We start from the raw sequence: 15,756 nt of genomic DNA on the forward strand, positions 1-15,756 counted from the left end.
CTTGGAATAGTAACTCTTAACTCCACTATAATGAAAAAAATGCCTTCAGTAAATGTAAACTTTTGAGGAGAATGGAGGTTAAGTATTCACCAAGGATTTCACCTTCAAAAGCAGCTGCAATCTTAGTACTTCAGTGCCTTCTGCATATTAAAGACAATCATTTAGAAATTTGTGTCATTATTGTCTATTTCTGCAGCAAACGGCAAAAGTATCATGGTACCATAGTATTCTGCAGTTACATATCCCCATAAGTTATACTTTATTTGCTGTAAAATTCAGAATAATTTGAATAAACTCTTCATTCGTGGGTACATACACATATACCTTTGCTCCATGTGGTGTTATTCCTTCTTTTTGAACAGAACAAAAGGTATGTTGTCTGTTCCAAACAGCTTTTTATTTAAAAGATCATTAAATAAAATACCAAAACACAACAACTGCAGTATATGTGTTATACAACTACCCTAAAGATTTGGTAATACAGAAAAATAACCAAGAGATTTCATTCATGCAAGAACTATTAAGTAAACTATTTCTAAGACCTTTTCTATACCTACTATAAAATAGCAAATCTTTTTTTTTTTTTCCCCCCGAGGAGGATTGTTTTAACCATAGGGATTATTCATCGAATCAACTAAAATGTTTTTTGCATCCTAACAAAAGGCTTTACAATATTAGATTCTAGGAACAGTTGTCTTTAAATACATACAAACAATATAGTTCTGAAAAAAAATTTTGGAGGAACCACACCATTCATTCCAGACAAAATGATTCCCAAGTCATATTGCTCTGTGACAACTTTCTTTAAGAAAATAATGCACAATATAGCACATACTAGTTATTTTTTTTCTTTTTTTTTTTGTGTACACATTTATTTTAGACCTTGAGTTACATATTTATAGGGAGAAAAAATCTTAAATTCTAAAGTATTGGATTACAAAAATCTGTTATGCAGCTTGGATTTTTAAATACTGACTCAGAAAAAGCTGCAATAATGATGTCAAGATTGCCTTTTAGGACATCTCCAGTCTATCCTCAAGATCAGATTCACTGACGTACAAACCCAGCAGTTTTTCATTCACATACTGTTAACACTTTGTTAAGCAGCTTAGACACCACATCTGGACAGAGGTCCTCAGGATGCTGGCAGTCCTTTATGAAAACAACGTGTAGACTAACTGAGAAGCTCCTTAGGTACACATAAGAGAAACACATCCTGCAAAAGACTCCTACAACCAAACTTCAAGAGTAAAACAGAAAATGGTTCCAGACTAATACTGCACTGTAACTGTTGAGACAAAACAGACTGGTACTTGACCCACTGGGAGCTCAAACAGACAAATGTTATTCCTTGGTAATTCAAGTCCAGTTATGTATAGTCCCATCTTTTCCTTCTGTATGAGGGGACATGAGGAGTCTCCTGAGACAACAGCTGTACACCCTCATCTATTTGGAAAAAGCAAGTCTTAGTTGGGCAACTAACAGCTCCTGAAGGCTTTATCTTTCTTAATAGCTGACACCCCTCCAAAAGTTCCTGGGTGGCTCCCATGCCGTTTCCCCATATTGCCACCTCAGGAGTCATTCAGCCAGCCAAAGCTTGCCTCCTAATGAGGTACCACAAAGCTCTTTCTAGTCCACTGATTATTGGGTCTGTCAGACCCATCCAAGTATCCTGAATCTGACAGGTTTTGAAATCTGATCATCAACATTGTGCTTTTATGTGTGTCTTAATGTGACACCTGCTGGATTCAAGAGATTAGATGAGAATGTCAATTTTCAGTAACAATGAATAAAAACAAACAAGTATGTTTTAGCTCCTCTTGTTGACAAAGCTTAAAAATGTGATTCAAATGCTCCCTGGCAGTCCAGTAAATGGAGGGAAATAAAAATCATTTGACGTCTATTTGTTACTTTATTTAGATGTCAGGGCTATTTACTTAATTATTTATCTATCGATTTATTTATTTGCAGGTTTGTGCAGCCGCACTCATGACTTTTGAATGCTTCAATTTGGTAGCAACGAAAATCTCATTCCCCAGGTTCCTTGTGAAGATCAACCCCTCCCTCCACTTTCTTTGCTTCCTGAACAGCAAGGTACAAGTTCTGACTCTATCGTTATGTCACAGAAGTCAGTATACTTTATTTTGCAGGTTCTCTGCAACTCTTGTTTTATGACTGCCTTCAGTCAGTCCCGTATTTTGGATGTGGAAAACATCAATGATCAGTCTGGAACCCTGGTTCCAGAAGAACCTGCTCCTCTTCCTGCCCTCCTACACTCAAGTATTATAGTGGTGGCTTGCATCTTCAATTTGATACCGCATAGTGCAAACTGATAACTAATCTTGGGGAAAAAGAATAAAGATCAAGACCAAATTATCATGCCTCCATTATGTGTTAGTTAAGAGTAGGGTATGAGGCATAGCCACAATCATACATCGCAAAATTAAATCTTTTAATCTGCAAACTCCACATTTCATCCACTCTGTTCACACCACAGCCATTAAGTTCTTACATAAAACACAGAACAAAGTTTAGACTTATAATAGAAAAGACAGAAAACAGCAAATTTTATAATATACCACAAGCAAGACTCAAGGAGTCTGAAGACTTATTTTATCACCACATTTAACCTTGAAAACAGTAACTGTTATTTTTTAATGTTTCATTTAAAGAAAAACTAACAAATATATGCTTCAGAGATGATAAAATTATTCATTTCTCGATGTTTTACTTTTCTGGTGTAGGGCATTTGTAAGATTATGGATGATAACTATTAAAAATATATAAAATCAAATCTCAGTTACATTTAATTCTACATTAGAAATAACTGAGAGGTTTCTGCAATTGCTCTGTATGACAATATCCAATATTTTAGGAGTATGAGAAATAACTAAGTATAAAGTTTCCGAATAATTGATATAATTATTCATCTATGAACTTCGTAAAAACATCAGCAATGGAATATGTAGGAAAAATGTGCTCCTCTGCAGAGACAGAGAAAGACAGCAAATAATTGCCTTTATGAAACAAAATTGTCCATATCAAGAGGCAGTTCTTTAAGCCAAGGTAGCAATCTGAGTTAATGGTCTTCAAAACATTTTTAAACTTAAAGCAATTATGAGCTGGTGAAAAAAGAAAAGCAAAAAAAAAAGCTGTCTGAATTTACAAATCTTTACATATTGTGAGGGCCTCCTCTGGCTTGAACTTCATTCAGCACCCATTGCTGCTGCAGATACAGCATTGATTTTGCAGGCAATGCACAGCTAGGGCCAAGGCAGGTACCCCGAGGATCCCACTGAAAGAATGTGCGAAATAGAGACAAATACGCATAAGCCTGCCTATTTTTTTGCTGCCATCATCCAAAAAGGAGGGCTAAAAAAAGGCTGCAGTTCCACAGCAGGGAGGTCATCAGGAGGTAGCAACAGCTAGAAGTGAGAGGAGATTTCAAGAAAATAACAGTCCCCCAGAGATCTAAATATCCCTTAACTGCTCTGTGTATCTGGCTTAATCGTATGGTTTAAGTGTGTTTTCTAACATTTTAATGCTGCTATGCTCGCTTTTCACCAATGACCAATAAGCTGAAATGCCAGCATTGGCTTTTGTATCTTTACTGACCATGTTACACTCATGGATATTGTTTCCTCATCTAGTTAGGACTGTCTCTCACTCTGGGTGCCATCCCTCAGCTCCCTGAACACCTCCATCAGAGGCTAGGGAACAACTGAACAAGCTACCTCCTGCCATACTTTAAGCTCTGCCTCCTCCAGTGACACACAGTAGCTGACCGTGTGTGGATTCACAGCGTGCTGAAAGGAAATGGGTTATTTTAAGCCATTTTCAGCCAGTCTGGCTAATCTTAACTCTGCACTGCAAGGAACACGTACACAGTCACAGGGTAAGTTCCACTTGACTGAGGAGCACTAGATGAGGGTGGAACACTTAATCATCGTTATTTGAGGTCCTCTGCCATCACCCGGGATATCTAAATCACCTCCAAAATGAAACATGGAAGGGTGCTTTTGTTTTCAAAAATGTTAACATTCTCTATCAGATGACAACCACATTACCTTACCCTACTTTTTTTTTTAACTCTCATACTCTTAAACTGAACACGAGAGAAAAATATCATAGCAACCTATTTCTTTTTGTCTTATTCTTCTGTGTTGCCCATGAAATAGTGATCTGAAGTTTCTTTTCTTTTTTCCTCATATATTGCTAGCAGTGAATTTTGGAACAAACTCTGTTCTGCTTTGTTATTTCAGACCAACACGTAATTTAGAATTTAAAGTGTCCATAATAGGACTAGGGAGCTTGTAGGTTTGTTGGAAAGAGGGATGTTTCTTAGCCACTTGAGAGCATACTGTCTCTCCAGTCTAATTCTACAACAGTTTCATAAAAAAAGAAGGGGTATGAATGTACTAGAACCTGATTTAAGCAAAGCCCTTAAGCGCATTAAGCATTTAAAACATTGAGACCAAATGTGCTTAAGTGCTTTGCTGTATTAAAGTCATAACGATTATTACAGTAATGAGTGTATGCTCAGTTATATCTTGTGAGTGCATGCATTTAGTGGCTATTGAATAAATAAACTGATTAATAACATTTGCAGTGAGAAAAGGAAATATAATTAGCTTTAATATAGTGAAAATACATTTTACTGTAAAAAAACATCCCTCCCCATGTAACAAAGTTGGTATAACCATTGGTATGGGTATGTTTTTTCTATGCATATCCCTGTATATATTTAATAATAATTGACAGAAAATCTGACCTGTGAGAGGATTTGGAAATTCTCTGAGTGTTTTTTTTCTGGCAGTTTGTTGGAACAGCATTGCTTTGAGGAAATACCTCAAACAGAAAACGGGTTTTCAAAAGCAATGTCTGGTTTTTGCCTCCTTGTCTCAGCATCCAGGCTTCACAGGTCTTGGACTACCCCTCTATTTTGACTGTTGTTGTGACCCCCAGTTCTTTCAGACTCTTTTGCTCCAGACTGGAACCCAGGATCATTGAGATCCTGAGTCCCATGTATATATCACAGACACAGAGCTGGAAAATCTGTAAGTTTCAGGTGGCACTTGATTCCTCATGGCTTGAAAACAATTTTTTCCATGCTGGGAGCTTCCCTCTCCATCAGCTTCCAAGACTGTCTTTAACCCCTGAAACTGCCTGTTGTTATTACAAATTTGTAGAGGGAGGGAAAGGAAATGCCTTTTAATTTTAAGTTTAAGATGTTCTAATTTTAATTCCTCTTTCAAGTATTTCTCCCAAGTTTCTCATATAACTGAATTAGTATTTTAACAGTAACAGCACAGGAGCATGAATCAGCTTTTATTTTTGTCTTTTTTTTTTTTTTCTGAGCATTCATAGATTAGGTAAATACTGTAAATTCTTTTACTAATTTAATAAACTGTTTTCCTTATTTAGTCAGTGATACACAAGACTGAAGCACATCTGAGTTTGTTCTCACTAGCATACTCTCATTTATGTATTGTTTTCTTAAATTATGACTCTTCAGTGGCAAGTTAGGAGTCAAGAACTTAAAATTCATTTACAAGCAGGCTATTTAAAATACGAATTTTGAAATTGCCATTTAATAGTTAGCTAATAGTATTTCCTTCCTTCCTTAGACCTAATCCCTAATAAATTAAACTGGCCAATATATAAAATATTGTGGCAATTCTGACTAGTGTATTACACAAAAATTTGCAAGCATATATATGTTTGAGGTGTTGCATTAAGAAATCGTAAGATTCTCAATAGGGTTTATGGACAATATCAATTTACTTGGTGTATGTCAGTGTGCTTTATAAAATAGAAAAAGACTACAATATTGTCGGAAATATGTTGAAATCTCAGTTTTGTACAATACATCATGCTTAGAAACTAGATTTATTTGCAAATGTATTGGTCCAATTAATCTCAAGTAGGAAAAAATCACAATCAAGAAACAGCAATTGCAAAAAAGACACAGTTATGTTACCATCTTGATGATTTTCCATAGTATATTTTCACACAAGTATGATTTTAGATTTAAATAAGATAATCATAATGCACAGTTACCTATAAACTAAATATACAATGTTTTCTTCTGCTGCATCAGTAATATGAACTTCTCTTGAGTATGTATGGTCTTCTAGCTTTGTTCACATGTAGCTGCCGTTTCAGAATATAGGGATTTTTTCTTTTCATTATTTCCTTGTCTTGGCTTGAGTTCTCTAAATCAAAAGCATCTTGCTGAAGTAACTGTAGGATGCAAGAAGAGACACAATGTTATCAGCTTTTTTTGGTAATGAAGATTATCAATTCCTATAAAGTTTTATAAAACTTTATTTTAACATCTGCCACCAAGAAAAATGTTTACCGTAATATTTGCAGGTTTAAAAAAAAAAAAAGGAAGAAAAAAAAAAAAGCCCAAAACTCAAGACACAAAACTAAGATCAGGCTAAAGATGAGCTGAATCCTACAGAGGTGATACTTAAATTCCACTGAAACAAATGAGATCGTTGGTTTTGACTAGAGAGAAAAGCTGGTATGTCCTCCTTGGACTAAAACGCAAACTGACTGAAAACTTCCTAATGATTGTCACTCTGTAATCACTCATTTAGGCTAAACACCTCCTAAAACACCCACTGCTTGCTGGTTTCAGCTTTTGAGCAATATTTTTATCTGCCACTTCCTACAGCTAAAAAATCAAAATGTGTAATAAACAAATAAGAAATGAAATAAAGCACAAGAAAGCCAAAATTTTGTCAATCAAAATTTCTTATATAACTGTGTTTTGAGTTTTACTTGGAGTTTTTGAAGTGTTTTGTTCAGATTTGTTCTTGCTTTATCTGTTAAGATTTCATCCATTCTCTCACCATGTTCTTCCATGGTCAAGTACAGTCCTACTGTCTGTCTGAAAGATATTAAACTGAAAACGTTTTTATACTCACCTCAGTATTTCCCTAAGCAATCAAACTCTGTTACTCACTTAATTACTTAATAAATGAGTGCTCATCTAAATTCTATTGAAATGAATGGAAAGACTCTCATGGTTTCAACAGACTTTGGAGTCAATCCTGGATGAATAAGATCACAAGAACTTCTTTCATTACATAAATTGTTTATTTCAAGCCTTCTTCAATCCTTCCCCCTCTGGCTCTGTCCCTTCTTCTTTTATTGTGTCTTATAAACCTCTGCACTGCATAAGCATGTTCCTAAGCTGGGAGAATAATATTTTTTTTCAATTTCACATGCAGTACTGTTAGAAGTGACGATTCCCAACCACCGCAAGAGGTGATGCAACTGCAAAACAAGGAACTGTGATTAAGCCATATGGGCTATTGCATATAGTCAGTTCAATGGTAGCTCCTTTTCAGCAATAAATGTACTGATGAAGAGAGTCCTCAGAAAACTCTGGTTCTCAAGGATGTTGCAGTCTTTTGTATGGACCATCCCAGCTAATATGCAGGATTGAGAATAAGCCTGCAAATACAGAGCTGTGAGTCAGCAAACAAAAGAGGATCAAGATTCAGGCAGACTGTCCATGAACCTGCAATAGCTGAAGAAAATGGGTTTACTGGAAAGTGGCTAGTGACACTGAGATATCTTTTTTCGCTGTGCAAAGCAGCTTTTAGTGTAATATATAACAACGCAAGTGGATTGTGCCCAGTGTGCCTCTGTGTGATCATTGCACTAAGATAAATATCACAAATGGACTATAAACAATCACTATTTAAGAGCAGCAATCCTCATATAATCAGTGTCAACTTCCAGGGTCCTCTTTAGGTGTGGGGAAGCGAAAAGCAGGAGTTCCCTTGCTACCAGTTTCCTAGCAATGATAAGAAGCCCAGAGAACCTGGTAAAATTACTCGTACACATGGGCATGTGTCCATGCATTTTGAATCCTGTTTGCCTTAGGGCCTTAAAAGGGTTTTCAGAAACCTGAATACTGCCTACATTTAGTTATGCCTCAATAAATCTGCAGTAACTTCACGTCTGTTAAGCAGGTATTAATTTTGTGTTCTGGCATAGAGCTCACTTTCATGTGTTTGTTTGGTTCCTTGGAATGGCTACAAAGAGTGGAGAAAGTATGTAGTTAAGAATAGTTCTTATTTATCCATGGGTCTTTATAAAAAACAGACACTCAGCTTGTCAGAAACTACATTAATTCACAACTCTTTCAATAAGAGGCATATTAGAGGTGTTAGAGAATATAAAAAAGGGAAGGAAAGCTTAGACAATGTGACAGGTCACATGGATATGGATTTTAAAACATCACTACAAACAGAGCCTGAGAGTTTAATAGCAGCTGAAACATGCATTTGTGACAGACTTTTACCTCCCAATGCTGAAAGGCTCTGCTGTGGCAAACTTTTTGGAGTTGATATACTGTCAGCATTGCTTCCAAGCTGAAGCCATCCAGAGCAGCAGGAAACTGTCTTCCTGAAACAAGATCCTCTTCATCTACCTCTACTGTTTCCCCCACTTGGTTGTTTATGTTGTTGACAAGATTGCAGACATTTAGCAGGGTCATTTTCCAGTAAGGAAGTTTTGCTCTGTTAATCTGAAAATACAAATACCCACTATTTAACGTGTTGCAATTTTTGTTTTGTTTTTTAGTAATAATGTGTGACATTCAAACATTTTGGTAGGAACAAGTTTGTGTGTTTGAAGTACTTTTCATCTGCTCAACTTTTAGACAATAATTAGAGAGTGCTGAAATTAGGACAACTCATTTATTAAACACACCAAGTCTGCTTCCCCACAGCCTTACCCCCCAGGTAGATATACACGGTGAAAAACTAAACTGCTACCAAACCAGAATGGTAGCATTTCATAGTCATTCTGCACAGGGGCAAACAAAAACACAGATGGAAATTAATATAAATTCACGGGTGTAAATCAGGACAATGAGTCAAACCCACTGGATAAATTCCCAGTACTGGAATCCAAGGTGGATGCCTGTGGTTAACTAGATGCTCCTCCCCAGTTCAGAACAAATACCAGTCATTTCAAAATTCCCTGAGAAAAGGAACAGAGTCCCTGCTTCAGGGCAAGCTGTCTGATGAGGCTGGGTCTGAAGTTATGGAATCTGTAAGCCCCAGGAGTTTTGGATGCTGGAGAGTCCTGAGCCTGGGATATGTGAATTGAAGGTCTACAGGCTTAGATGAAGATGGAGCAAAGATGAAACAGACCTGTGCAAACAATGTATTCTTGATTTGGTAACTGCACTGAAAAATTCAGACCAACTGTATTTAGGTGGTCCGTAATGGATCTGGTCAGAGATGTTACAGAAAGACAGAAACAGAAATTTCACCATGGTTTGTCTCGAATTTTGCTTGCTCCAGTATCTTGCATTATTTAGGAGTTATTTAACTTTTAAATCCTCTTAAAAAATGTTGAGAAAAATAATTTTTACTTTTCTACTAGTACTGTTGTTTCCAAGCAGTTGTGGCAGTAGTCTTCTTTAGTTTTTATTACAAATAGAAAAAATTAAGTGAAAAACCTAATTCCTACCTCATTCACTGCTTTTCATGTCTTTGCCGCTTTCTTGGTTCTCCCAGTATTAATTTCTTTCAAATTGTTTTCATTTTAGTGGTGAGTATAGAAATTAGTTTCCTTAAACTAGAACTGGTGACATAGCGATCTCCAATCAAAAGCCAAATAGCAAATTCCTATTTATTACTGGCAAGGGCTTCCTTGCTGTGCACATTAGGATTACACTTTACCTATGAACTGAAGTGTAGTTGCTTCTTTTCCTGGATGTACAAAGTTAAATATAGGTATTACATTTACACAGACATTGCCTTTTACATACTGACAGCATTAATTAAGAGTGTGGATGCAGTGCTTACTTAGCTGAACATTAGGTAATCACATAATCTGTTGTTTCTTTAAAGCACCTTCCTAACAAAGGGGCATTGTATGCAAGATTTATGCATATTCACCATACTTTACTATTTTTTGAGGGAAAAGAAGGAAAATGGAGAGGAGTGAGGAAGAAACAAGAAAAGCTGGCATCACTATTAGCATTAGTTACAAAAAATTCCCTTTTGGCCATAATCATTATTCCAATATACATCTGATATATGCATGCCTTTCAAAATGAGAATAATTTAGCCCTTTAATAAAACCACTATGTGTTCTCAGATTACTGACAGGGCTCAGGAAAAAAAAAAAGTATTTTGTTTTGAGGCTAAGAAGAAAACAAATCTCAAATCTTATTCAGAAGCTTGAAATTGCTTCTGAATTGTTTACTTTGAGCTCATCTGTTGTCCCATCTAGGTGCCCTAATTAGTCTGTCGAATTATTTGAAAAGATGTGACAGGTTCAAAACAGAAATTAACCTCTTTGCAGAATGTCTAATGTAATTAACAGAAGTAAACCAGCAAAAAGAGCAAGCGTCCACTGCAACTTCAAAATCTTCTTTGGTCTGTTTTAAAATATTTGTGAAATATAAAAATATGGATCTTCCCATGACAAATGAGGAGGCTTTTCCAGTGCACTTCTCTCTCCTGGGTATATGAAAGAAATGTGAGCTAGCACTACAATAGCTAAATTGCAATGAAGAATAAAATCTAGGGGCAGTGCTATGTGAGCAAGTCAGAGTTCTGAGTTAAAAAAAAACCCAAAATATTCCAATGGATGGAAACAGAAAAGAAGAGGAAAGGATAGGGAAATTTGTTATGCCTTCTTGCATAATTTATAGAATCTTTTTGATCTAAAGTTACTACTTTATGTTAGCCTGATGCATGTCTATGTTTAAAGGAACTTTCCTCTGTATATTAGTAAAAAACTTAAATAGCAGACTTCATTAGGTGAAATTGGTCTTAGCTGCTACTTATGAGGTTAGGGGAAAAAAATTTTGCAGTGCTGCCTGCAAGCATACTTCGTTTGTTAAGGGAGTCTAATTCCCCTTAATACCACACATCTATTACCTCAAAGTATTTTTACTTGGGTACACCTGCTTCTGACTTACACTGCTGCCAGTTCACAGAATGAGACAATAAAGCATTAAGAACTTCAGTCAAGAGTGCAATTTTTTTTTTAACTGAACATGGAGCTCTCCAGGTCACGTCCAGTCACTGAACAGAGCAGTCATGTTACTTTTCTACTCTGCTTCACTATTACAGCAAACATTACAATCAAACAACTTTGTTTTACAGGTTATGGGAAATCTCTGAGGCGATTATCCTAACGGAATATGTGAAAATACAGTTTAAGATGACCGTAACCCAAATGTTCAGGTACATTTCCAATGTGTGATATATTTTCCACACAGGTCTAAGCAATACCAACTACAGTTGCTCAAGACATATTTTAGAAAACACCTACACAAGAGATCAAGGAACCCATATCTGCCAAGATGGAACTAATTTTTTTAAGATTAACTTGAAAAATATCTGGGAGTGACCTGAAGGAACAGAAGAGACTGCAGTATGAATCAGAATTTAAAAGTTATTAATGCTGAGGTGAGTATGAATTTCTATTGCTGAACACGCTTCTGAGATAAGACTCGGATATATGGTTTCCCACACCTCATATATCTTGAAAGAGAATTTTAAATCATCATAGAAACTGAAATGAGCTTGAGAATGTTTCCCTCTTTGACAACTGGCTTGTCCTATGAAAGATTAAAGAGAATCCCAAGTTATAACTTATCTGGTATCTTTTTCTTTCCATTTCTGGTTGAATGATACCCCTGATAGTTTGTTGAAGATACTTCTTATGTCATAATCCATACCTCCCAAATGCTATTTTTTTTTTAGAAAAAGAAAGTTCAGTTCTCTTTTATATTCTTGTCTTTATCTAGTGAAAGCAGATGAAAAACAAATTCATAACCAAGTAAAACCCAAGGTAATGTAGGACCTCTATGGTTTCATTTCGGAATAGTAGTTGAATTTTGTTCAGAATGTAACCATAGTAATAATAAAAATACTGTCTTTAAGCAGATATGGTATTGAGTTGTTACAGTGGAAGTTTCTCCATGGTGTATACTAATGCCTGTAAACGTAATGAATTTTTATGTGATGACTGAGTGAGGAAGTCAGTAACTCCTGAGCTGTAAACTCATCTGCCGCAGACAAGGAAACTAAACTGTCCAGGCACATACAGTCAGCAATAGGCATCCTAGAACACTAAGAAGTTCAGAGAGTCCAAGACTTCGGAAAATTAATGTGAGTGCGGATCCCAAAGGTGGAGTATATTCTAGTGATGATGCATTCTTCAAGGAAATACTTTTTTTTTTCTTTTTTTTTTTTTCTTTAAATAGCATCATCTCAATCTTGTTTGAGTTCAGGACGTTCTTCATGCAAGTGGTGGTTTCAGGCAAGCATTTAGGAAGCTGGGAATAGAGCTATCTATTTGATATAAAAGAGAGACAGCAGATAACTGTCTGCATGTTTGTGACACTTCAGGTTGTGTTGTCTTACCAGATCTTCCAAATGGCTCTTTGGATTTTATCTTAGAGGAAAGAGAGATAAAGCATTTTAGGGACTTGTTTGATCCCTGTATCTTCTTTGAGATGTAACAGCAGGGAAGGGTGATAAACTGTATTAAATGTTGAAGACAGGTTGTAATAAGCATGGACATACTTCTTTAAAGACGGAGAGTGATTCAGCAGAGAGATGACTTTAAAGAGCAGTTTGAAAAGGGCCAGTAGACACTGGACAGCAATCTGTGAAGTCAAAAGCATACAGTAACTCTTTCCATAATATTGGATAGACTACTGAATGTTGCAAAAGGTGTGTGCTTAAACCCTAGCTGTAGTCTTGATACTATACTTCACAAGTGCCTACTTAGGAATATCTTTTCTGTCAAATACTAGAACCACAAGTGATAATCCACTTTGCTGCATTTTTAGATCTGAGCTTTCATAAACAATTTTTTCTTTTTTTTTCCTAATCTTAATGCTATTTAAATCGTCTGGATTTCCCTTGCTGCTTATTACCAAGTCAGTGTCAAAGATGGTTAATGCAATTTAACAGTAATTGCCCTCAACTGGAACCAGATCTCAGGCACAATACAAGACAGTTATTACACATACCATTCTCAAATTTGTCTCTCACACCAGAGCCATACTTTTGTTCTAATGAGGGTTAAAAGCTATCAGAGGACAACAGAAAAAAATAAAAAGACTTTGTCATTTTAGTAATGAATGAAATAGTGGTATGCCTCTTGTAGAAGCACTTATGCACATTTTTTAGTGGTTCCACCACACCTTACTTTGATGTCAACAGACAATATATATTGAACTAATGAATTTTAGATGGTGATTTAAGGCAGTATAATGTAGAATTAAAGCAATGTCTCCACCATGCATCTACTGCTTCTGTCAACTTCAGGTGTCGCTTGACTTATGGTGCATACCATAAGGAAATTGAATAGCAAGCTACATGATGTAAAACAACATATAAGAGTACTATGGCAAACATCATTACATTATAAACTGGTGTGCTATATTTGTGCATTTTAGTTACCTGAGATTGTGCTCTGTGCTGAGAGGGAGGGAAAGATGGAAGTGGAAGTTAGGTTCACAGTTCCACTAAAGTCAGTAGCAGAAATACCAATAGCTGCAGGGTTTCCTCCCAGGGCATAGTATGCTTTGCCACACAGAGAAAGAACTATTTTTGTCAGGCTCCTACATTTAAATTTGTCTCAGGAAAAGAGTATCTATTAAATCTTTCTGTACCTTAGAGAAACAAGTGGCAAACAGGTTTATTTGGCATCTAAGGTTAATTACCACGCCAGTAAAGAACATGGGAACCTAAGAACCACCAGACCAGATCAAAACAATGTATTTTCTGGCCTCATTTCTTATTCTAGTCTATTCAAAGGATCCTATGAAAAAGCTCACATATAAGCAAATACAATAAATACAGAAGTCTTCCAGGTAGGTTTTGTCCTTAACCTTCAACTAGTCATTGGCTTATGAAATTCTGTTTTTGGTGAAATTTTTCATTTCTCATTTCATTTTCCATTGAATTTAAGCATCACTTGAACTTCGTTAGAACAAAGAATGAAAACGTTCAACCTTAAGCCCATGGCTCTTGTTTCAGGGTTTGTTCTTTGACATGTTGCTGAAGAAGTATTAGATGTATATATTTCTTAGATCATTCGTGGAAAATAACAGTGTTGAGAAAGTGTTTGTCTATCAGCCTGTTCAATACATATGTGCAACACTTGCTGCTTCACCTTGTCAATGAGATTGGAACTGAATTTTTGTCTATTTGTATTAAATAACACGTACATCGTTCACAGTCTGGCAACTTGTCAAGGAAATGTCACTTATCAGATTATTCCTGTACTAACACTATGATTAAATTCCTAAACCAAAATCAGCATATGTATTAACAGTTTTTGCTTTATGACTATCTTAATGTTATGTGCATATAGGAAAAGTTCTGCATAAAAATAGCACTTACGGATTTGACTCAAGGTTAATTTAGCTTTCATCAGGCATAATCCTATTGGAAACACATTTCCTCATATAAATTTACATCTCTGCACATAACACAGTTTTGACAGTTTAATGAAAGTACCAGTGTTAAGAGTGAGGAGCACTTTTAGTGTGTCACATCAACACCTTTAAATTTCCTTTGAACTGGAGAAAATCTTGCACCACAGTAATGTCTAGCACTGAACTTTTCGGCCTAGACCATAGGTTATTACTTTGTGCAAAGACTTCTGGGTTTGTAATGAGAATTCATTTGCTCCCTACCTGTCAGCTAAAAGAGGAAAAATAATTACCTTTGATGTGTACATATTGGTCAATAAATCTGCTTCTAACGCTTTCATTTCCTCTTCTGAATCTGGGAATAAACCAGAAACATGTGTTTATTATTTCATCGTAAATCATGGGCATTTCAATTCAGCATACAGAATTTAGATATATCAATTAATTTTGAAAAACAAACAAACAAACAAAAACCAACCAACCAAACTTAGGTAAAAACACAGCAAAGTGATCTAGAGGGACTGTGAGGAGTCTTCAGGTAACAGCAACATTATGTTAAAATGGATACTCACTACCTTTTTAAAGCACGATCAAGCTTATTGAAGTGAATGAAACGATTCATTAATCTCAGTTCACTGGTAGACAGGCCCACTAATCTGCAGCCCCTTCAGTAAACAAAACTGCAGTAATACTCTTCATTCAAAATCAGTATGATTTTCATAATCACTATTTGTCACCTCTGCTTACTTTGGAAGAAGATTTTGGATATTTATTTTCAAAGAATATTTATTTAAGCAGCAGCTAAGTGTTTATATGAATGGAAGTTATGATTACTTGACAAGATTTAGTCTTGATTATTCTTGGTTAAATTAAGAATATTTTTACTAATATGAGGGAATTGAGCTTGACCAGTTTGTGATACAAGCTCTTGACAATGCATATACCAAAATAAAGTATTCTGACTGAAAGTCTTAGGATTTTCTTTACTAATTTAATTGGCCTTTGATAGCTCAGCAGACTTGCAAGACCTGTGATTTGGTGAATAGGGTAAAAATTGCTGTAGAAAAAAAGCCACAAAGTTTTCTGCTTTGTGCTGTACAGAATCACAAGGAAGATCTGGTGCCTTGAAAATGTAGCAGCAATCACAGCTCAAAGATGAGATATATACAGAAATCAGTTAAGTCTTCAGGCGAAACAGTGGGATTGAGTGCACCCTCAGCAAGTTTGCAGATGACACCAAGCTGAGTGGTGCGATTGACACTTCAGAGGGATGGGATGCCATCCAGAGGGACCTGGACAAGCTGGAGAAGTGGGCC

General features: G+C 36.0%; 1 protein-coding gene across 1 annotated transcript in view; it reads right to left on the reverse strand.

The window, feature by feature from the left end:
• Positions 1–5,870: 5,870 nt before the first annotated feature.
• NTS (neurotensin) overlaps positions 5,871–15,756 on the reverse strand; it is a 14,227-nt gene continuing 4,341 nt past the window's right edge. The window contains exons 2-4 of the mRNA XM_009285470.1: positions 14,734–14,795; positions 8,324–8,548; positions 5,871–6,243 (exon numbers count right to left, since the gene is read on the reverse strand). Coding sequence (XP_009283745.1) covers positions 6,097–6,243; positions 8,324–8,548; positions 14,734–14,795 — 434 coding nt within the window. The 3' untranslated portion in view covers positions 5,871–6,096. The remainder of the gene's footprint in view (positions 6,244–8,323; positions 8,549–14,733; positions 14,796–15,756) is intronic.

The sequence above is a fragment of the Aptenodytes forsteri genome, unplaced genomic scaffold (genome assembly GCF_000699145.1).
Source record: "Aptenodytes forsteri isolate BGI_AS27 unplaced genomic scaffold, ASM69914v1 Scaffold568, whole genome shotgun sequence".
Taxonomy (NCBI): domain Eukaryota; kingdom Metazoa; phylum Chordata; class Aves; order Sphenisciformes; family Spheniscidae; genus Aptenodytes; species Aptenodytes forsteri.